The sequence below is a fragment of the Netta rufina genome (assembly GCF_964035555.1).
Source record: "Netta rufina genome assembly, chromosome: 6".
In the NCBI taxonomy this organism is placed as follows: Eukaryota; Metazoa; Chordata; class Aves; order Anseriformes; family Anatidae; genus Netta; species Netta rufina.
Window position 1 is genome coordinate 19,058,905 of NC_140129.1, and position 23,029 is coordinate 19,081,933.

At 36.5% G+C, this 23,029-nt stretch overlaps 1 protein-coding gene across 1 annotated transcript in view; it reads right to left on the reverse strand.

The window, feature by feature from the left end:
- RAPGEF4 (Rap guanine nucleotide exchange factor 4) overlaps window positions 1-23,029 on the reverse strand; it is a gene marked incomplete at its 3' end in the record, with an annotated part of 149,016 nt that overhangs the window by 121,828 nt on the left and 4,159 nt on the right. The window contains exons 2-4 of the mRNA XM_084289457.1: window positions 14,572-14,714; window positions 13,407-13,495; window positions 5,114-5,260 (exon numbers count right to left, since the gene is read on the reverse strand). Of these exons, the coding sequence (XP_084145583.1) occupies window positions 5,114-5,260; window positions 13,407-13,495; window positions 14,572-14,714 (379 nt within the window). The remainder of the gene's footprint in view (window positions 1-5,113; window positions 5,261-13,406; window positions 13,496-14,571; window positions 14,715-23,029) is intronic.

Here is a 23,029-nt window from a genome sequence, read left to right on the forward strand (position 1 = left end):
TCCAGCCACCTAAACTATCTGATTCTTTCTTTTATTCCCCCCACCACCACACACACACCCTTTTCCAGTATTTCATTTCTCAGACTAAATCTAACCTCTCAGTTAATGAACCAGAAAGAATTTCTCATACGAACTAGTCAGTGGTGGAAAAGTGCATTAGAAAGTACTGACATCTACATGAGATTCCTAGTACTCCTTAAAAAGATCCAAGCGTTCACAAATCTACCAGACAGAGAAGTGAGAACGTTGTCCTGTAATAGTGTAACATGTATTTTCAGTAGCCAAAGGAAAGGGAAAGGCTGCCTCTCTGAAATGCTGCCTACTGTGTTACACTGCAAAATATCAACATGCAATTCAGTAACATACTTCGGTAAATAATGTACTTACAGTACAAACAGATGAAAAGAACTGAAAAAAATCCTTCTATGGTCATTTTCATTAATTTTTACAGTGTCTTCATAATTCTTACTGCTATAATCATAACACATAAAATGAAGCATAAGACTATTTTGGACCTTGAGATAAGGCAAAAGATTAGATACACCTTCAAAAGAAAAACTCATATTACATGAAAATCCACTGAGAGCTGTGGCCTTGATTCTAATGAACAAAAACCTTATTCAGAAGTCACACTGAACACTTACTACATTCAAGTCAGCATGCCATTTCATACATATATTTCCTAAAGAGCATTCCATTGAAGCTATATGCAAAATGTATTCCATTTTGACAGAGGATCTGTTCTTAAAATAGCTCACTAAAACTAACATTCATGGTGTTCAGAAAATAAAGGCAGTAAGAAAGCAGGTTTCCCCCAAAGATACAATTTCAGAGCAGTGAAGCCTGTTGAGGGCTGAATCTGAATTATCATCAGATGGACAAAAGCAGGAAGCAAGTTACGCTACTGTTTACCAGACAAGATGTATAAGTGCTGATGAACATGAATAAAAATTAATATATTTCTTCTGACCTTACAGGGGCCAAGACTCCCTCTCTCCAAAGTTACTGCATACCGAAGTAATAGCTGCTCTTCATTTAGTCAAGATCAAGTGTTTCTCAAAGCATGTTCAGTAACTTCTAACATAATCTTATTCCACACAAAAGGAAATTGGTTATTTGCGTGTTATCCAAGGAAGGCTGAGTAATTCACTGTGGTAGGAAAGACCTCTAAAAATAAGTCACCTCTCAGCAGATTCACTCCCTTCCTGTCTGGGCTTGAAAAACTTTGCAACTGCGTGAAAGGACAAAACTTGAGGATGAACTACAGAGAACTTCTGTAACAATAACAATGCTCAAATACATTCATTTCGTTCCCACTCTGTCTAAAAGAATCCAACTATTGGAGGGTGGAGTGAGACAGCTATCCATCAGGATGTGTGTGACTAAGGATCCTCGGGTGTAGCCTTCTTCTTTTATGTTTATTTTTGGATGCATTTCCCCTTGTGGTTTAAACCAGCTTTGGAGCAAGGTAGCTAGTACCACTCTAACTCACTGATGTTAAACAGGGAAAGCAAGTTCTTGTCAACAAAAACAGTACCTTTTCCTGCGCATTCTTAGAGTACCATGTAAGTCTTATAATAGCGATGAATAACTTTCTTCATGGTTGTTAGTGCTCCTCGGAGATGAAGATCAGGGACAATTGGTGCACATATGACACCAGTGATTCCCATAACCTCCTAGAGCTTCTTCATCAGGGGACAGCGTTCAGCTGTGTGAAAGCCTAACGACAGATTTTATCACCTCCAATCTGCTCTAGAAGTTAGGGGATAGAAAACAAGTCTCCAAGGATGAGTAATCTAAGTTCAACAGATGTTCCTGAACAGGATGCTACTTCAATGGATACAGTCATTAGAAAAAAGACCAGGCAATTTTAACTGGTAATTGCTGTTATCAGGACAATATTATTTGTTTTGACTGGCATTCTCTGACTGTTAAAGAGGGAGATAGTAGAAAATCATTCAGTGAGCCCTTTACAGAAAATGTGGTTTGCATATTATAGAAAGCAGCTTGTTATCTTTTTGATAAAAAATATCCTATCTTTTCTTCAAAAAGTATTTAAATTTATAAAATTGACAGAAGGAAAGTGATAAAGTCTCTTTAGAAGTAGCAATCTCTTTCTTTCAGATACAGACACAACTGTAATTGTACTCAAATAAATCATTTGCTATATTTTGTGCATTAAATGTGTTAATAAGCCACATCTAGTCTGTGAAACACACCAATACCATTGTTTCATAGAGAAATACAGCTGAAACTGAAATGCTTAGTCTCCTGTTTTAAAAAATGCAGAAAAATCTATAAATCCACAATAGTTAAAGAGATTCTGAAAATTCCTTCTAAAGTTCTAAGAAATAACTGTATCTTTCTCTCAAAATCTAGTTTTATAATTTATACTAAAAACTTCATAAGCAGTATGAATGCAGATTTACTTGTCTTCCAAAGAACAGCCTAGATTTGTGATAGCAAAACACGTTTGTTTTAAGAGTCAACTTAATCAGTAGATCTCAGTGTAAACAAATTTTTACTATAAAAGAAGATAGTTCATAGCTCTTAGTCCCATCATTTAGGGTCATTTGCAAATAAATGAATGTCAATACTGAATCAATGTATACAGGTTCATTTTCCAAAATTATATACACCACCTACAAATCAAACCATTTGAAAAAAACCTGTTTTCAGAATTTACATGCACTGTTCTGGTATGCCAAAAATCTGCGATCAACAGTTTTCATTTGTTCTTTCCCTCAAATAAAAGGAAATTTTGTGGAACAAAATAAAACAAACAAAAAGCCACCCTTAATCGTATATTAGATGTATTTTTTGCACTTTTATTATAACCATAAAAATCATAATCCCTAGAAGTAGTAACCATTTTAAGAATTACAGCTCTACTGCTTATTTAAGTTGATCTGTAGTACTGCAGTACTACATTTATTCAGAACTATTCAAAAGGAACTACTCATGAAGAAACTACTTTTTCTGGAATTAAATTATATGGAATTCATCAAAGCAAGTATGTATGAATCTCTGCATAAGGCACACTGAACAACATAGAATTCATAACATAAAATCTTCCCTGAATAGAAAGATTTACTTTTGAGATGATAGTAAGGATAAGAACATGCTACTGCCACTGCTCATATTGCTAGCGTATTTGGGGATGAATTATCTTAAATATTTTTCTGCCTGTTGTAAATACACTCCATTTATCATACCTTACGTGCAGTTTATGTAGGCTTTAGGATTAGCAGATTGCAAGGAGACATATTACCTTGAAAAGAAAAAAAGTGAATGACTTCATTCTACCTCAGACTAACCACCAAAGCTATTTTTGTTAGGATAGTATTGCATTCTCAGTATGAGCCTGAAAGAAACCACACCAAAATATATGAAAGAGTTCACTGCAAAACAAAAGCAAAGCAGCACCAAAAATTAAACTATGGTCTGTGACCAACACCTGTAGCACCTGTGACATGCTCTACTAAAAAATTTCATAAAATCTTAATATACACCAAATGAGTGCTAAAGCTCCCTATGAAAGCATCCAATACTTTCAACATGTGACCTTTGTATTATCATCATCTAAAAATTCAGCAAAATAAACAAAATTATTAGAAATAAGTGTATTAGTTATTAAAGAGCAAATTACAAGCATTTCTGTTTAAAAAAACTAAGTATACTTTAAAAGTCTAAATTTTAAAAGACAGGAACTTAACCTCTACTCTCCCAATATTTCTGATAGGAGAATGACAATCTCTGAATGGTTAGCCAAAAAGTCATATACACATTAGAAAGAACTTTGCTAATGCCACTTCAAAGTTAATTTAAAGGAAATATTTTTAATTATTTGTTTTTTGTTTGAGAAACCTACAATTGGATTTATTATTCTACATTGTTAGCATCTAAAGCACTATCTACATTAAATATTTCTGACCACTAGCAAAAGTTGTGTATGTTAAAACAGATAAAACTATTTAATCTTGTAATGCCACAGTGAAAAATCATAATGTAGCCTTTGTAGAAAAAAAAGTATGAACTATAGAAAAATATTGCATTTTAAATTCCTTCAAATTTGTTATGTGACTGTACTAGTATTTTATTTTACCTGCAGGAATTAACAAAAAAAGTACAAATTGTAGCTATAGAGCTTACCTTTCACAGGTAAGTCATCCATGCTACAACATGAACTATGTTCAAGGCAACATATTTACAGATAGGTGATACTAGTCAGTCAGTGTAGCTAGTTGTGAGTTTGATTTTCTTTCTGATAGCATTACTTTATGGACAGTTATTTGGAGTTCATACTTCTTTTTCCTCAGGAAAAGAGAAAAAAGATATAGATATATTTATATAGTTAGCATCACTAGATTTGCAAATTCAGAACACTGTTCCAGCATCCAACAGTTCTATGCAACACCTAAATTTGCGCTGCTGCCACTTAAACAAGCTGGCAGTGCAAGTACCATACAGTGCAGGCGAGGCCAACAGGGTGCCTTCTAATACCCCAAACACTTTTCGAGACAAGTGCAATGCTTACAAAAATACAAACTAATTGAAGTCCAGTAATTTAGCATGGTAACATATAAACGGAGTCTTCTCTGCATGAATACTAAAGTATACACAGACTGAAGAATCTCAGCTGAATGTTCTCCAGAAAGGGAAGTTTTAAGGGAATTCACGTGTTACCAGTAACTTAATTTAAATCATCTTTGTCCATCTGCTAATTTCAAACCCCTTACAGCTGCTGCTGAGACAGGAATAAATGAGAGCAATTTAAAACATCAGAGTATTGTAAAGGTAGACTCTCCTGGTAAAATGCATGCAACAAAAGCAAGTTTGATGGTAGAACAGCAATATCTGCAGTATACAGATAAAATTTCTGGTGGAATTTATATAAGTTATTTTATTAGAAGACATAAAAAAGTAGAAGGAGCCTGCAAGAAAGCAATACAGTCGTATGGAATCATGGAGAATATGAATCACCAGAAATAAGTAAACAGACTTTCCTTTTTGTCCAAACTAATTAAGAGGAATTATTCATTTGCTTAGGCTATAAATGAGCTTATATTTTGTTATTTTTTCTTTCATAAACTGCAAATAAACCTGAATTTACCTCCCAAAGTGCTTTGAAGTCCTTCTGCTCAATTCGAAGGAGCTCGCTGTATTCTCTGGTAACAATGGTAGCATGGCGAGGAGTGTTATCCAGAATGGACTCTCCAAAGGCAGTTCCTATTCCCAAAGTGCATATTGTTACAGCATCCTTTAATTAAAAATGAAAGGACATGTTAAGTATTCCAGCATTTCTTATAAGAGTCTTTATGTCACATTTGCTAATGGTACTACCTTAAGATTCTTTGGCAATCTTCTTTTAAAAAAAACTAAGAGTACCAAAACCAAAGGAAATAAACAAAAGCCCGCAATATGCTGATTAACAGCAAAGGAAGCCTCTGTGCAGAAACAAGTGACCATCATTCAGATTAGACCTATCTTGCTGCAAAGCAGAGGGCACAAGTGTCACCCTCACCTTTGGAAGAGAGTTACGACCTCTGTTCATCTATAAAGACTGCTGTAATGATGAAATACATTAGAAATGTCAGAGGTGATCAGAAGATAACTAGCATCAGGAAAGCAATCTTGGAATATAAATTTCTGCCCTATATAAGTTACCCTCATGAAAAAGAAGAGGAGTGTTACGCTGTCTTAATAAACTTAAATTTCAGTTATGATATTCTCTTGTATTTATAATACATTTGTCCAATGACTACAAAAAAAATAAGTTAATTTCACATAATTCAGATATTTCATGTAAACTTTTAATTCCAAAACAACCTGGAATAAGTCTAGAGTAATTGTGATGGTCCCTTGCATGCAGTAAAGCTCACTTCAAAAAGGTCTATCCGAATACATGCCATTAATGTGATGGAAAAGATGTCTGATTCAAACACTGTTAGCCATACTCTACGACAGTACAAATATAAATTATGAGCTACGGCAGAAATAAGTAAATAAAAAAATAGACTGCTAGAAATTAAGTATCTTGCTGAGTCAAGATCTTTAGATTCATGTCCTATTTTAGGCTAACAAGTTCCTATGCTCCTGAGCACTGGCTTGTAGCTCAACATTTACTTAAATCTCTTTCTAAGATGGACCTTAACAGATCATCTTCTGAGTAAATTAAAAATAAAAATAGTAACAGTACTAAAAATTTACACAGAAGCAAGTCACAGTTTACTAAGGAAATTATATGTGCACATAGACAAATGCATAAACATATAAAAACACATGCTAATTTTACTTGACACAACATTAGAAATATAGTTTAATTCTAAAATGTAAGATTCGTAAAAAGGCTACAAAAATAAAGGAAAATTTTATCATCCCATCCACTCCTTCCTTGTGGCTGATAATCCAGGAGAGATGCATGAACATATTTCAGCATCATTTTCTGTGTTTAAAATCACATTGTTTTCCTTTCATGCATCTAATAAGTGGTAATAGGCAAATGCTATTAAGATCAAGTTAGTAGCTTTATAATTGCATTACAAAGACAAATGCCCGTAATAGTCCAGTTCCCTGAACCATAGAAAATTGCTTTTGCACAGATATTACCATATAAAACTATGTGTTCAGGAAAACAAAATCAATTGCATTTTAGAGATGATCTAGGAAGAATTTACCAACTGTCAGAAATACACTTGCAAGGAAGACAAATATGAACAGGTGCTGTTTGAAAAAAAGAATGCATGTATTTGGGAATAAAAGCCCAAGAAATGTACGTCTCTACAAACAGCCTAAAATACAGGCTAAATACACTAAAATTGTGCTTTAAGAAGCTTTGCGTCCAGACCTGAACCACTACACGCGTGCTACTTTACTCAAAACTGCACTCAAAGGAGCTACAAAAAAAGTGTGTCTACTGCTCATGTCAAGTTTGATCTCCAGGTCTCCAATATATTATACTCAACTTTATTTAGAAAGTTCAGATAAAAGATCTCTGTTGAGGGCTGAATAACCAAACAGTCTAGCAGAAAAAGAAACCTTTCCATTAGGTGGATTATAAGCAATAATTACATCTTTAAACTTCTTTCTCATTCCTTTTCCCCTTGATACCCAAAAGAAGCTCTCTAGAAACTCTTCACTTTTTGATCCTTTACAACCTTAGAGAATGTATTTTTGAAAACAGAATAGAGAAAAGCAGAGGAAAGGTGTTAGTTAAGGAACCACTTTCTAAGGGAAAGTCTGATGAGGCAGCTGTTCAGCCTTAGAAATAAATTAACATTGTGGGGTATTAGGTCAAGGAGATGGAATGGTCCTACCTATCTTCATTAAAGAAAAGTCCAGGCTTCTATCAAGTGATTTTTTTTTTTCTTTCCTCCCCCAGCCATCATTGCTCTCCATATAGATGTAGTTTCTCAGCTAGCTAAAGAGCAAGCCCATCTACCTTCTTCAAGACTTCAGAGCCCTATCTTCTCTCTGCCCTCAATTTATACATCTCCAGCCTCCTAGGGAATCAGGTGTGCATTTCTTATTATGCCTGTTAACCTTACACTCAAGAATCTCCTGCTGTTCAATGTAGACTTCAAGAGGATTGCTGGCAGCTCAAAACTCAGTTTGCTGTTCCCCTCTGCCATCCCAGAAGCAGCAGGGGGTTCTAGCTGCTGGTAACCAGCTAAAATCTACACAGCTATTTAAAAGGCAGTATTAAAGACTTAAAAAAGATGAGATTGTTTCCATTGCTATCTATCCTCTGAGCACACTATAGGAATGGTAGCGTTCAAATCACAGACTGTTTGTGCATTCAGTTGCACTGCTTGTCAGTGACAGATGAGACATGTGGTGAAAGAGTTGTTAAATCCCCCCTCCTCTCCCCCAATCAATCTAAAACATTATTGAATTTGTCAGAGCAAACTATGGATAAGAGTCAGAAATTCAAGGTTCTGCACTATTCCTTCCCCCATCATAAGAGACATTCCTGCATGCTCCTCCCTGACTTGTGACACTATTTTCCAACCTGGCATACAGAATTTTTGTGCTCTGGGTGAACAAAGTCATGGTGTCAGAGAGGAAAAAAAGAAAATATGAAAGAAACTACCTGTGTTAGGAAGAAAGAGATTGGGTATTTTTCTTTGATATTTAAGTTTATTCAATATTTTAAGTTATAAAATCATTAAAATATTATGTAAATATATAAAATATTTATTTTTATTGTTTATTATATAAAATTATTAAAATACCTACGTTTTTTCAATGTTTTGAAAAACGGAGTTGATGAGTCTGCTTTACTTCTAATTTCATAATTTTCCCATACTTTCCACCTTCATCTCACTTCTGCATCTGTGTCCCTCAAGGACTCCATACCATCTTTAATTCCATCATTAATTAAAAATCTGCAAAATATGGCATTTTGGAAATCTGTGTACTATTACTTTGACACAGCTCAGCTTGTCCTTAGCAAAAATTTCCTTTCATAACAGAGAAACTAAAGGATCCATGTGAAAGTAAATTATCTCTTCTATGAAGTGATTTTCTTGCTCCATTACCTTCACTGGAATATGTTTCAGTCATCATTCAGAAAGGAAATCCTTATCAAACTACTTTTAAAGATAACACAGCAATATCCTTCCACGCTAGAACTGCAGTTTGACAACATATGTTAGTCCATCCTCTTTACAAAAGACAAGGTGATCTACTTAAAGGAGACATTACACCCCAGGAAAGATTGTGAACAAGTTCTCTTATGGTTCCTAATTAAAATATTTACAGATCAGATTAACTATACTGTAATAACATTAATTATTTCCATACATTCCCATCTGATTCTACAAAAGGTATCTGTAATGTCTTGGCCTTTTGCCTAGGTATCTGGCAGACAGAAGTGAAATGATTTTTCTATATTAAATCTATACAAGCTAAGTTCAAAATCAAAATTAATATAACTATGACCCTGCAGAGCTCAGCATGGGCTAACATACCCGACTTCTCAGCTACGTACATTTGTCCTCCTAATCTGTGTTACAGCAGGTAGAGCAGTTCTCATGCTGAAAACAAACAATTTAAGGCTAGCTTGAGCATATTTGCACTACACTACAGACTACAATACAAACCTGTCTCAGCTTCACATAGGCTGTCCCTGAAATACGTAACACCAACGTTACGTCTATGTTCAGAAAACAGCATTGCAAGGACTGTCCTGTTTAAATTTCTTCCCTTGTTTCCACTTCATCTTATCACATACCTCCTTTATACTCCACTGGAGACATCCAATAAATTGTTTCCTTTCTTACGTGGACACCTGTATCTCTCTTCGTGGTCAATTTTTCTAGCAGTACGAACTTGTTTGGCTTTTGATCCTCAGTCCTCTGCATTTTCCTACAACTGACACTGCTGTACTACCCAATCACCCACGGCTCCTCCTTTAAAGCTTTGCTTAAAAAGGCTAATTGTTTGTAAAGTCAATTTGGTTCAATTTAGTCTGTTTTTAAAACCTGATTAGCTCAAAAAAAAAAAAAATCACCACCAAACATAGATAACCAGCAATGGCTCCCAACACACACTGTGATTCAGCAAGCAGACTACAGAAAAACTGTAGAATAAATTACTATCTGATCTTTGCCTTTCTTCTCTTCATTCCTTCCCATTTTATCAGACTGGAATATAAATCTTAATCATCAGGGGTAAAAGGCTCTGAATCTAATCCAGTGAAACACGATGCTGCAGAATCTGGCAAAGATGTCCATAATGATACTTTTGTTATGCATTTATTCCCAGCTACATACCAAGACATTACCAACACCCATCTCTCAGAACACGTTCATTTTCAATATAGAATCCAAAAACTAAACACAGATGAGGCAGTTGACAGTATTTTTAAGACAACACCAAACTATCTCAAAAAGGAACTTCTATTACTATGTATCTTGGTTGTAAAAATGGGTAGATAACATTGCCAAATAAAAAATAAATTCAGAATCTGTCCATAACGGAGGGTAAAAACCTCTTTCTAAACAGAAATAGGCTGCTAAATCTGTTTATTTTGAAGGGTACTTACTAAATCCTTATGTAACTTTTAAGTAGGATATTCATCAGGGTATTTTTTACAAACATCTTGAGGCAAGAACAAACAGTTCATTACACTTACCTCTGCATTTCCTATTATGACACTACCTTGGAAAAAAAAACAAAAACAACAACAAACAGAAAATCACTAGCCCATGTCCTCTTCAGTCTCTTCTTGACCGTTTAACAGCCTGAAAATTCATACATAACTCGTACAGAAAGCAGACCAGCCTCCAGTCAGGATGGGTAATCCTGTCAGATCTCTGTATTGTAATTGTGCTGTCCCGTGTTAATGGCAAATGAAATTACTCCCATGATCATCAGCAGCTAGAATATTTTACTGCCTCAGTGAAACAAAAATAACACTAATAGGTCTGGTCAAATTCTTTAAAATAGTTATATAGTAAATAGTTCAATATGATTTTCAAACTAGCCATTTCAGTATTAAACAGTGCCTGCACTCAGTTCGTTATATATTCTAACACTGCCCTCTTGTGACATAATACAGGTTTGCGATCAGTCAAAAAGGGGTTTTCCAAACCAAGATGAAAGTGACAATTTAACTATGAGACCCTAAATATGCATGTTTACCGTTACATTTTAAACATTACACGGAATAGTCCCTCCTATTGTAACAGAAAATCATAGGTAATGTTTACATTTCTGTTTATATGAATTTTCAACTTGGGCTTCATCAGTATTACTAACATTTCCTGGAAATGATCACAGGTATCTGCATGAGTAAGCTAATGTGTAGCAAGAATTTTTATGAATTTATACTTCACTAGCTGCATTGAAGTCTTGATCCATCAGCACATTTAGATCTAATTTCCAGTGCAAGACATGTAACTGTATGCCTCTGCAGGAGCCCAGGCCATCAAGACTCTTAGTAAGCACGAAATACACAACACTTTACTGTACTTTCAGTGGAAGAAAGCAACCAAGCTCCAAATGTGACTGTATAAATAATTAGTATATAGTAGCTGCCACATAATACATTTATTCCCAGGCTCACTGAAATGCAAATTCACTAGGTAGCCCGCCAAACACATAGCAAAAGAGGGACTAATAATATATTTTTAATCGATAGAATTGATTTACCATATTTACATTAACACTATACTCATCATCATACAATCACAGGATAATTCAAGCTGCAAGAAAACTTAAGAGGTCATCAACTACAACCTCCTTTACATGTAAGTATTAAAAAATTATTAGTCATGTCTAAACACTTCTTAACCAATAGGAATTTAAATACAATAGTTAGCTTCTCCTTCACTAGAAGATACCGCATATTCCTTCTACAATTTTACATGAGACTACAAACTTCTAAACTTGTATGCTCAGGCAAACTTCTCTAACTACAACAGGAGCAGAAAAATAAAGTAAGACTGGTACAAGAGCTGAAGAAAATCCAAAGAAAATTTAGTAGCAAGGAACAAAAGCAGATGCAAGTTTGAAGACAGAGCAGGATATACATTAAACAGTAAGTGGAGGCTGGCCTTGAACAATGACATTTTGTTGTGAACAAGACATCCACTAAGGAAAACACCTAACTTCTTGTGCTCCATATAAGACCTTGTTTCTGGGTCAGAGTGTTGTTAAATGAAAGCAAACACCATGGGTCAAGAATATGGCTTGGCTTTGGGGGTTCAGGAAGGCAACATTTCCATCTATCTGGGAAACAGCAGAATGCAGTTTGAGTCCCATAGATGCCTGGAATACAGACAGCTTTCAATACTCAGCAAATCCTTAAGTAACAGAACTGAGGTTCTTGGAAAGATTATCTGCTATGACTGTGAAAGGACAAGAGCCAAACCTGTGGATTAAGGGTGCAGCATAGTTTGTTGGTTCTGGACATTAAATCAGGGAATCCCTGGAGGGTCCCAGTTACCTTTCTGGCTGCAAGCCAGTATGATGAACAGGTGCAAAAAAGGAAAAGCTGTTGTTGAAATCTGGCTAACAGTTGCCAGCTGAGAGACTGTGACCATCCTGGAGAAATAATGGTGGAAGTAAAACAGATTTGAATTTTACTAAGTTTCTATCCCAACACTCAAGAATGGCTAGCACCGTCCCAATGAGGAAGCTAAGGCAAGACTGGAACAGGATACCCAGGAGCTAAAGTCAGGACAAGGAGCAGGAGAGCAAGGAACAAGAGAAAAGGCATGGTACAAACACCAAACTGGGGCAAAACCAGAGAAAATACTGTGCTCAGACATTATTTCAGTGTCCCCACCCACCAATTCTTCCCTCTCCGGCACTATTATGGTAAATGCACAAGCTGCTATCCTTCCGGCACTGAGGCTGTATCCTATGGCAACTAGACAGTGGTAAGAATTCAGTGCACTATTCCTGTGAAAAGGAAACACAAGGTTTAGGAATTACTGTACAATATAATTTCTGTAACTAGAACTACGCAAACTGGAGATCTGTAGTTTCCCATTGGCAGGAAAATGCAGTGAACCTGAATGAGCAGAAAAAATATTTACATTTCTCAAGAGGCTGAACTGTTCAAACCTCCAGCTAATGGAACAAATCACCACTCAAAACAGATTCTTAACTTCCACAGTCAGAAAGCTTATGTGGATACATTTATTTCTGATTCAATAAAGAGAATAGGTCCGTAACTGTGCAGCGCCATCTTTTGGCAAACACCAGAAAATATTCCTGATTGCTTTAAATTGCACAGGAAAGGGTCTCATAAAAACCCTGTCATGTCCCAAATTGTGACAGTATCATCTCATCCTTTTATTCGTATTTATTCAAAACTCTCAAAAATTCAAAAACTCAAAATCCTGTAAATCCAGGAGTGCCAAGATATTGAGTAATCACTTGCAATTATTTGGCATATTACTTGTTCCTCTATTTCTTTACACCAAATAGGTATTACCTCCAGGTCTAACACAGCAGCCGTGTCAGTACTCTGTTATCACTATCATACCTTCCCCCTCTTTCAGCAGAGACTGCAGTATGCTGTTATCAGACTGCACTGTTGGTGGGTTTGGTTTGAACTCTCAGAACCAGGCCTGAATTCAAATGTTTCCAGGGAATCAATCAACAATTCTCAGATCTTTAGCATAACTTCATACAGCACTATGAGAAAAGACTATGAGCTCTGTTTCATATTCACGTTTCACATTCACACCTTCTCTGAGAGCACCACATTTCAGTTTTCTTGATATCAATGGCATGATTTGCCTCCATAAACAAAGGATAGCTGAGGCTACAGGACAGGTGAAAAAACAAAATGATCTGTACAATACATCTCATTGTTATCTACCTTGACATAAGTTCTAAGCTTTCGTTGCACTACTAACTGGATGGTTTCAATGAACAATTTATTTTACCTGGTGGTTGCTTGTATCAGAAACCTTCACATCGAGGGATCCTGTCAGAACAGCATACCAGTTTGTTCCAATATCACCCTGACGAAATACTGGAAAGATGAAATGTTGTAAATAAGAGGTATCTCTTTAAGTTTAGCAACATTAAACATTTTCCCATATATTACTGTACTACTTTAGTCACTGCTGGGAGTATAGAACATGCCTTATCAAACTACTTACTTGTCCAATAGTAGTTCCAAGTGACACTGGAAAGTACACATTTTAGTAAACCAACAAGAGACTAATGAACCAGTGAAAGCACACAGAACTGCTTCACTCTTTCTCAGTTTGCTTCTCTTTTACTGCCATTTAGTTAATGAACAAACACGCATACAAAAAGACTTTCTGAATGATAAACAAGTTACCTTTGCAATTTATAATCTTTGAATGCAGATACAGCTCCCACTGCCATCAGTAAGTTCTGGTTGAGAAACAAGTATAGCTGTTTGACGTTCAGCTGTTCCAACAGTGTGATTACAGAGTACCAGAATTCCCACTATTCTAAGCAAACCCCATTGCTGTGTACCTGAAGTGCATCAGATTTACTTGAGGGGTCTCAGAGACTTTATCAAACATCAATTACAACAGGTCTCTGTCAGCTGTTCCCCTGGTACAACTCTGAACTCACACATTCTCATTACAGAATCACCACAGCTTCATCTGGCACGTGAGCTGACAGCAGGCATAGAACTGTTGCACCCCACAGCACTATGCAGCTCTGCAGATGTGTTTTGTTATCCAGAGTGACTGCAAACCATACATACTTAGTGATATGCCTCACTGATACGCTTCTGCCTCTGACATCACAAATTATCTACAGAGGAGATCAATAATACATTTACAGGGGAAGAATGAGGCATAAGTGCAATGACTGCTTCTAATCTTTCAACAAAACAGTGGCAGAGTTCTAAATCCAATAATGTGTGCCTTGTTACCATAGATTCACCACATATCATGTTTGTAGAACAAGCAGCAATTTAGTCCTGCCTTCCCTCATGACTAAGACTGTAAACGTTTTTACAGCCATTCCACTGATTGTGCTCTCTCAACAATCTCCTGGAGACAATCCCAAACCAAATTGCAACTTTATCTACATAAAATAGATCACCACATGACGCTCTCTTACATGTGATTCCCTTTTCCAGATTTTCATAATATCCACAGAGACATATCTGCTGGAGAAGGTTTGGATGAAATTTCTCAAAAGCCTTCACTTCTTTCAGTCGTGTGAATATTATATCTACATCTTCACTGGAACGTTCCAAAGGTCTGCAAGAAAACAAAGGACAACAGTTCCCAACAGCTTCATCAGAGAAACATTCCCACCTGCATGTTACAAACTCATAAATGTTGGCATTAGAAGTCACACCATAATATAAACCAATTAAAAATCATTTCACAGGTACACAATGAAACACTTACACAACATCCTACTGTCAGTTACCACCTTGAGCATGATTATTATCATTTCAGCACAGAAGCCCCCACTGAGCACCAAAGTCATGCTATAGGAATAACTATAAAAGAATATACGATGGTACAGTCTGTATCCTAATGAGCTTAGAGTGATATATAGTTTTAGGTTTGTAAGGGAACACAGATAAGTAGAGTCACAAACATGCAAGACATCTTTGAACCTGGTACCCAAAACACAGGTTTTCTACCTGGCTACAAGCATTAGGTATCACCAGTACTTCCTATATCCACCCCTCTCTTCTGCTTTTTACTGGATACAAACTAACGTGAGTGCAAAGACAATTTTAATAAGAATATGCTTTCAAACAGTTTGTCTCATAATGTTGGACAAATTAAATATACAAGCAAGAATCTTAACTCGTGATTGGTAAAGCTAATGAGTATTAACCCATCCCTAAACAAAGTAAACACACACAAATAAATGAATCCTGAAGAAAGTAAGAAGACAAGACTTCAGTGTTGAGGACAATCTAAAAAGATTGAGAAGGTTGATGTATTGTAGTGGACTGAATAAAAGCAAACATATCTGAATTCAATAAAGGAATAGTTCAACATAAAATTTATGTCCCGTTTCCTTTACCTCTCATGCTCAAAAAGTTCTTGGACTGAAAAAAAAAAGGCAAAATATTTAAAACTTATCATAGGAACCCCTAAAAATGAAGGAAGGAGGGAAGGAGGATTTCAACAAAAATAAAATTGTGGAACTCCCTCCAACAAGGTAGCATGTGGACCAGCAAGTTTAGAAAACTACTACATAGTTATGAATCTGAAGTGAATTAGCTCCATACCATATACTTTAAAAGTGATTACCCAACACTATAAGTCAGCGGGTAAGCCAACTGCTAACACAGCATTAGAAGAATCTTTCATACTGGACCTAGCACGATGCACAGAAAGCATCACAGAACATTCTTAGATCATACTGGAAATCAGCTGCAGAAATCATTTATGTATAAAGGGTACCAGAAAGATAAACAACTGTCAGTGATCATTGGGCCTGTCACTCACTAAATGGCTGCTAGTTAATTTAACTGCCAAAAAAATGTTTGTTTACCCAGCGGATGAGTTCTTCTAAATCAACAGAAGTCAGGCAGGATCTGCATAATGAACAAAGCCTAAGTTAACATACATATGACCTTTATCATCTTCTTGTTACTCCCACAGTGTAAGCACTCCTTCCAACAGGAAATTTTAATGACTCCTTTTTGGAATCAAAGACTTCAGGAATCCAAATCTTTGTCTCATAGAAGAATCCCAAATCCTATTCACATGAAGTCTCTGACTCTCAACTTTCTTATTAAATTAAGTCTAGGAGGGATTAAATCTCTATCCTCTTTTATACTCCAACTCACCCTTTGTAGTGGGTTTTATGTGGGTTAACTGCAGATGTGCATACTAACTCTCTGGTGTATACGGTTGCTTCTACATCACTGTGATATGCTCTTACCACTTCACACCACAACCAACTACAACAGCTCCTTTTTGAAATCTCTCCAGTGACTTTCACCAATACCTTTTTTTTTAATCTGTGCGCTAGCTGACAGGTACTAATAAGCATAATTCTCTTGTCAAAACCCTTTTAAGAAGATTACAAGGTGCAGCTTGCGAAGAGATTTAAAATCCATTTATACAAGATCCCTACCCAAACTACAGTAGCACTTGGAACACAAGCTCCCTTAATTTATGGACTCTTAAAAATAATAGCAACACCCAACAAGGAAAGAGAAGGAGTATTCTCAGTACATCCTCTTTTCCTAGAAAAATTCTGAGATTGTTTAGCTCACACAGTTACTCTTAGCATACTCTGTACAAGTGCATCAGCTTGTTTGCATAAAATTGAGTGTAGGATCTCAGTGTTTAGTGTTTTTCAATTGTTTGATGCAGTCAGACAGGGAAAAAGCAAACAGTATTAGCAAACTACAGGCATCAGGCTTTAAAAACTTAATCAACGTTGTTCTGTTTTTTTCCTGAAATGTGAGTGCGGGAAAGCCTTCCACTTCTGGTCCTGTCCAAAGGGCAAGATTTGGGGGGATTTAAGTCGTAGAACGTGTGGGCGTTTTTCTGAGTTGCTGAATTTAAAGAGTTGGGGATCCCTTCTGGTTCAGAGTAAGGTGAGAGCAGGGCTCACTTCCTTTGATGTGGCAAGGAATGTCTTGTGCCAGGTAGCTCAACTGCAGGAAAAGCTCCTTCTTCTGACAGAACCGCTGCATGGCCCCACCAAGGAAGGACAGGCATTCTCCCAAGTGGCTGAGCCACGCTTCTCAGGGGTTTAAACAACAGCACAGCAATGAGAAACTCCTATTTATTGAGTAAGATAAAGTGATGTGTTCCTAGTGGCTAAGTTGAGCAAGCAGCTGAGCTACAGTGTTTTGTATTTGCATCAGTTGCTTACACTTGGGAGTACAGGAAGTGGTCATTTAAAGGGGGCTCATCTGGCATGCTCTAGCCAAAAAGAAGAATCCAAACTTCCAAGTAATATGCATAGTTGCAATCTGAAAGTTGTTTCATTCCTTAAAGCATTTGTTAATTATTCATTACTGCAAGCCATTTGCTTCAGTAGCCTTTCCTCAAAATATACTGGGTTTGATACTACTGCGTGCATCTAAATTTCCAGAAGTATTTTTACTGGGAGGGCATATATCTTGATCCAGTACAATTGGAGACTAAGCTAGAATTTGGAAGAGTTTTTTACTTAATGAAACGATTAAACATTCTTAGAAAAGGTACCTTCTCCTCCAGCTGTGTTTTCCAAAATAAAAAAGCAGTCAGCGGCACAACATCCAAGGAATCCTAACTGTACCCCAGAATAACAACTCATTAACGTCTCTCAAATGAGACACATGGACAAATACCTAGTATAAGATCTAGCTGTTTGGTTAAGATCATGATTAAGAATCAAAATGAACTGTCAGACAACAAAATGCATTTGAATATGATCAGAGCTCCAGGGAGATTACCTTCAATGTTTAGGAGAAAGGAATTAACTGACATTAGGTGTCCTAAACTGAGGCAGCCTCTAGTCTTTACTGGGGCCTGGAATTTTGCCTCTGTAAAAACTCCAGACTGCAGTGAAACAGTAGTTGTAGTACTCAAATTCATTTCTGTTAAGTGCTTATAATCTGTAACAATGAGACTGGTTTCAAAAAGGTAGTTTTACTTAGTGAGATAACACAATGGGAATAATAAAATACTGTCGTGTCAATTAATTGCTTCTCCACATGCCTGCAGAATTCAGGTTTGACCACATTCAAGAGAGTATCATTTAATAAAATTGTCATTATTGTCATCATCATTAAATTAACATCAATGAATCTATTTATGATGCCAAATTTTGTTTTCTAAGGACAAGCTGCCTAGCATGGAACAACATCAGTACAGGACAACATATGTTTGCTTCCTTCCTCACTAGGAGCTACCTTATTAAATTCCTGAAAACTTTGTGTGTGTGTTTTTTTTTAAAGCATGGTTTGGAAAAATATTTAGGCAGCTAATGTTGTAATATACTTATTAGACAATAATAATAAAACCTATTAATTGGAAAACTGATGGCAGATAGAGAATTAGTCAAGCTTTAATGTCACTGTAGTCACCCTGATAGGAGGCGGTGGTATTAATCCAGAAAGGAATCACACCCCAATGCAGGGAGATGGGCTACAAAGATCAGCCTCGAGGAGGTGAATCTCCCTACTCCCACCCCATGGCACCAAGAGCCTTTGGAAAAGCTTTTGCAAAGACTACTTCAGAGCACCTAAAGTCACTCCTCTGTGATCACCATCCTGCTCACCAGAGAGCAAGCCCACTGCGCTTAGCCCCTGTGTGCTAAAAACAGTGCTGCTCTGTGACACCGATGCTATCTTGCTACTGAAGTGTTCCCCCACTGCTGATGCTGCAGAGTTTTAACAAAATCTGTGGGTATGAGAAGTTTAAAGACACATTTCAGAGAGATAGCAGGTACCACTGGAGTCTCTGCTAAAGCTTCTCTCCTAAATCTCTCTGTTCCTGAGATCTCTGCTCCAAGTTACAGAAGTATACTCTGTCAACAGTTTGGTAGAATACAAATATTTTAGGGTATGGCCATCCTTACAGTAGAAAATCTATGGTTCAGTCCAGTGAGGCCCCCACGTGCTCTCCAGGCTGCCTCACCCCATTTAAAATGAATTTTATGTAGAACAGATTGCAGAAGTGTTACACTTGTCATCACCTTCTTTGCTTTAAAAAACAGCTTCTTGTCCTTTTTCCAGACTTTTCAGCACCCTTGTGGGGCAGCTGATCCTGTATCTCCATTTCCCTTAGGCCTGTGGGCTGCAAGCCCAGAAAGCTTTAGAGGCTGCCCTAGCACCACCCCGTTGCTAACGGGTCTGGCAACTGCAATTGAGTAGGTAGCATTCCACGGCCATAGCAAATGCCAAGCCAAAACCATGTGTGAGGAATGGAATTGATTTGGAAATGAAAACTGCACATTCAGTAACTACTGACATCAAGGACAACACATGGGTGACCCTACTTTCCCACTCCCCACCCGTACAATCTTAATGTGATCTTCCCTAAATGTGTATTAACAAGGCCCTGTGCTGACATCCCATTTCCCTGTTGCCAAAGTGAGGGGGGCATTTCCAGTGTTACAAAGCAGGGCTACAAAATGATTAGAAAATGATGAAAAGCAAGAGTATTTTGTTTCTTTTCACTACCCTAAAAGCTTTTATGCTTTGTTTAACCACTGACTGCTTTATCCATCTCCCCATTTATATTACTAATTTGCCTCTTCAAAGCACTGCATTAAAAGTCTTATCTGGCAGAAATGTTTTCACACAAGGCAAATCTTCTGTCTCCTGCCTCTTCAATACAGCATCACAGTGCACACACAAGTGACAGCATCAATACCAGTTACACATTACTATTCGGTTATGTCAATAAGGCTTCTCTAAAGGATATTTTGCCCCTGATTTATTTGGTTGTCAAGATTTCAGGCATGTATTTTATAAAGATAAAACAATTTTCTTGACAATGTCTGCTTGACTCTCTGTAACAGATCATTTAAAAACAAACAAACAAACACCTGACAGAAATGTATCTTCATAAGGTTATTTCATATTTTTAAGTGCAAACTATTCAAGGTCAAAGTTTAAACACTGATAATTGCTATAATTCTTCATATATAAGATTTGGGCAAGTATTTCTGTTCTTGTGTAGCTTATAGAGTTTTATACAAGAAACTGATTTGGTGGTGTTAAGATTAAATATTTGGATGTTTACGTATGCTATGAAAGAGACAGAAATCACCAGAACTACACCCTTACGAGTTTATAATCTTTTACACATAGAAATATACATGTTAATTTACAAGAAAGGAGCAAGTTGGAATTCTTTTTTTTTTTTTTTAACTACGATTATCTCACAATAATTTATTACTTTATCTTCTACTGCATCTGTTTTTCAGATGTTTCTCATAATTGGTTTGACACTTGAAAAAAAACAGAAGATACCTAGTTTTACCTTCTTTGCCAAGATGTCTCTAGAATTTTAATGTTTGTTTCTATAACATCTATTCAAAAATCAGAGCCCTGCCCCTAATGAGGGACAACACTGAGGTCCATTTACTTCTTTGATCTTTTAAACTCTTAAAAGGGCAATATTGCATTTCAGACAACAATGAACAGCCCACAAAGGATGAATAGATGCCATATATTTCTTCCACTAGCAAGGCTGTTGTAGCACAGAACACAGTATCACAGTACGTAATAGACAAATAAAACTGGTTCATCTCTGGGTTAAAACCAAAGCATCTATTCAATGATGCAAAGGCAAGCTGTGAGCTGGAAGGTACCAGTAATCACTACCGTGGATCACTTGGTGAATTTTACAAGTATTTTAAACTATTTATATAAAGTATCGGAGGGCTGGACAAACAGCAATCAAGCATGCTTCATTTATTTACATACCCATCTCTATAAATTATGAAATTATGCATCCTTCCAACAGGTCAGTTTTAGATCTGTATAAACAGTGGAATGGCAAACAATGTCTTTATTAAGCACTGATATTCAGAAAGATTTACTTCAAGTTAAAAATACATTGTTTGAACAATACAACTGTAATAGGAAAGAAAAAAAAATAACCTTCATATGCTTCTTAAAAAGACAAAATCCTTCAAGTGAAAAAAAATTTTTGCAAAGAATTTTTCACCTTTTATTTCTACAAATTTTTACATATGTGCAAACTTTGCAACCAAAGTGTGACTAAACTTTACCGAATAAATCCTCCAACTTCCATAGCTCAGGACAGTTAACAACATTTCATTTGATACAAGTAGAGACGGATTAAATTACATTAACCAGCACTGCAGCTTCATAATAGACATTAAAAGCACTTTAGTATGAAGACAGACTCTGGAATGCGTTGCAAATGAAATTTATAATTGAGCAATATGCACAAGTTAGGATATACTTTGATTCAAACTCTGTCCACTGCCATCCACAAATACACTATGCTAAAGGCACCTTTATTCATTTAAGGTCTACATTGTTGCAGCTAATGAAAATTCAAAACTTAGAACAACTATGAAATAGCATTTATAGATTTACATTGACATGCATACATTTTGACAGCCACTGAATGCAAAGATCAAGTAGAATGCCATTTCAGGAGACATTAATTGAGGATACTTACAAAGCAGCAGGAATAGTAAGAGTTGTGATCGTGCCAAATATAGCACAGAAAATACTAACAGGTGTAAGAAGTGCTATAGGAATGACAATGCACACAAAAACAGATTTCACAATGGATAAGAAAACTACTTGTATTTGATAAATATCTGGTGGTCACCTGACTTTGAAGACACAAATTCAATCAGCTGGTTTGCTGGGTTTTTATTCTGCTGCTGGAACATGAGCTTTTGTTACAGAAGAAATTTAACCTGTAAAATAATTCTTTATGAAACTAGTAAAAACATCAAAAACAGCCCATTTGTGGATATTTTTATCAACCCTCCAACTTCTACCAATACAAAAAAAGAGAGGTTTTCCATGAACACTGACTATTTCCACTGAAATCTACATTTCCAGGCTCTGCATTAGAAGTTTAGAAGTCATTAATCTTTTTCTCCTCCACAAGTATAGGAATCTTCATGAAACTACAGGCTTTTTCCATTTAGGTCACATCCCGCCTTCACACAGCCCTGGCAATGTAAACACAACAGGCAGGACTACATAAAAAATCCTAGTGGTTGTAGACAAAAATTGGGCCTTCAACTCAAAGAACAAAAAAAGGAAAGCAAGGCTAAATAACATGCAACTTAAATGATGTTGCACAATGTTTTGCTCAGAATACAGGATTTTAGAGATAAAATCTTAACAACATGCCAGAAATAATTCAGGCAATGACAGTCTAGATCGTTTTCTAGCTTTGGTCTGATAATAGGCAAAACCCACAGTTCCAAGAGTGCCACAACAATCATGTGGCCACTTCACAAGGATACCAACTAAACTTGAATACATCATGTTCCAAATGGCATATTCACATACCAGTGATAAGCCACGACAATGTTTATACATGTTAATGTTAGGGCAATCATTTTTTCTTTCTCTTAATACGTCCATAGAACAAGTGCATAACTTCCTGTAACCAAACCTAACAAATACAAGCTGATACTAGAGATGCTTAAGCCTCTGACGGCAGAGAATAAAACACTCTGAATTTGCTCAAAATAAAATTCCTGCTCTCACTGTGAGTTATCTTGAATTCATATATTCAATAAAATGCAGAGAGCGACAAGCTTATGGCAGACTGTATTAACAATCACTCTGGTCTCTCTGAGGAGAAGTAGAAAGAAAAAGGGCTTTTTTATTATTCATCAAAGGCTGCACCTCTGCACTGGTCTAGAAAATGAGTTGCATGATGCGGAATGATAAATTTGTTATTATTCATCACACTCAGAAGATTGCACCTTTCTTTGCATGAGCGCTAGAAAGCACTTAGACTATGCCTGTCCTGCTCTGTCTCTGAGTTTCTACATCCCGGTACTTGCTGCTGAAACATCCCCACACAGACTTGATCTAAGCACGCAGAGGCATGCTTGCATACAGAATACATACTACATACAGAAAGGAAAT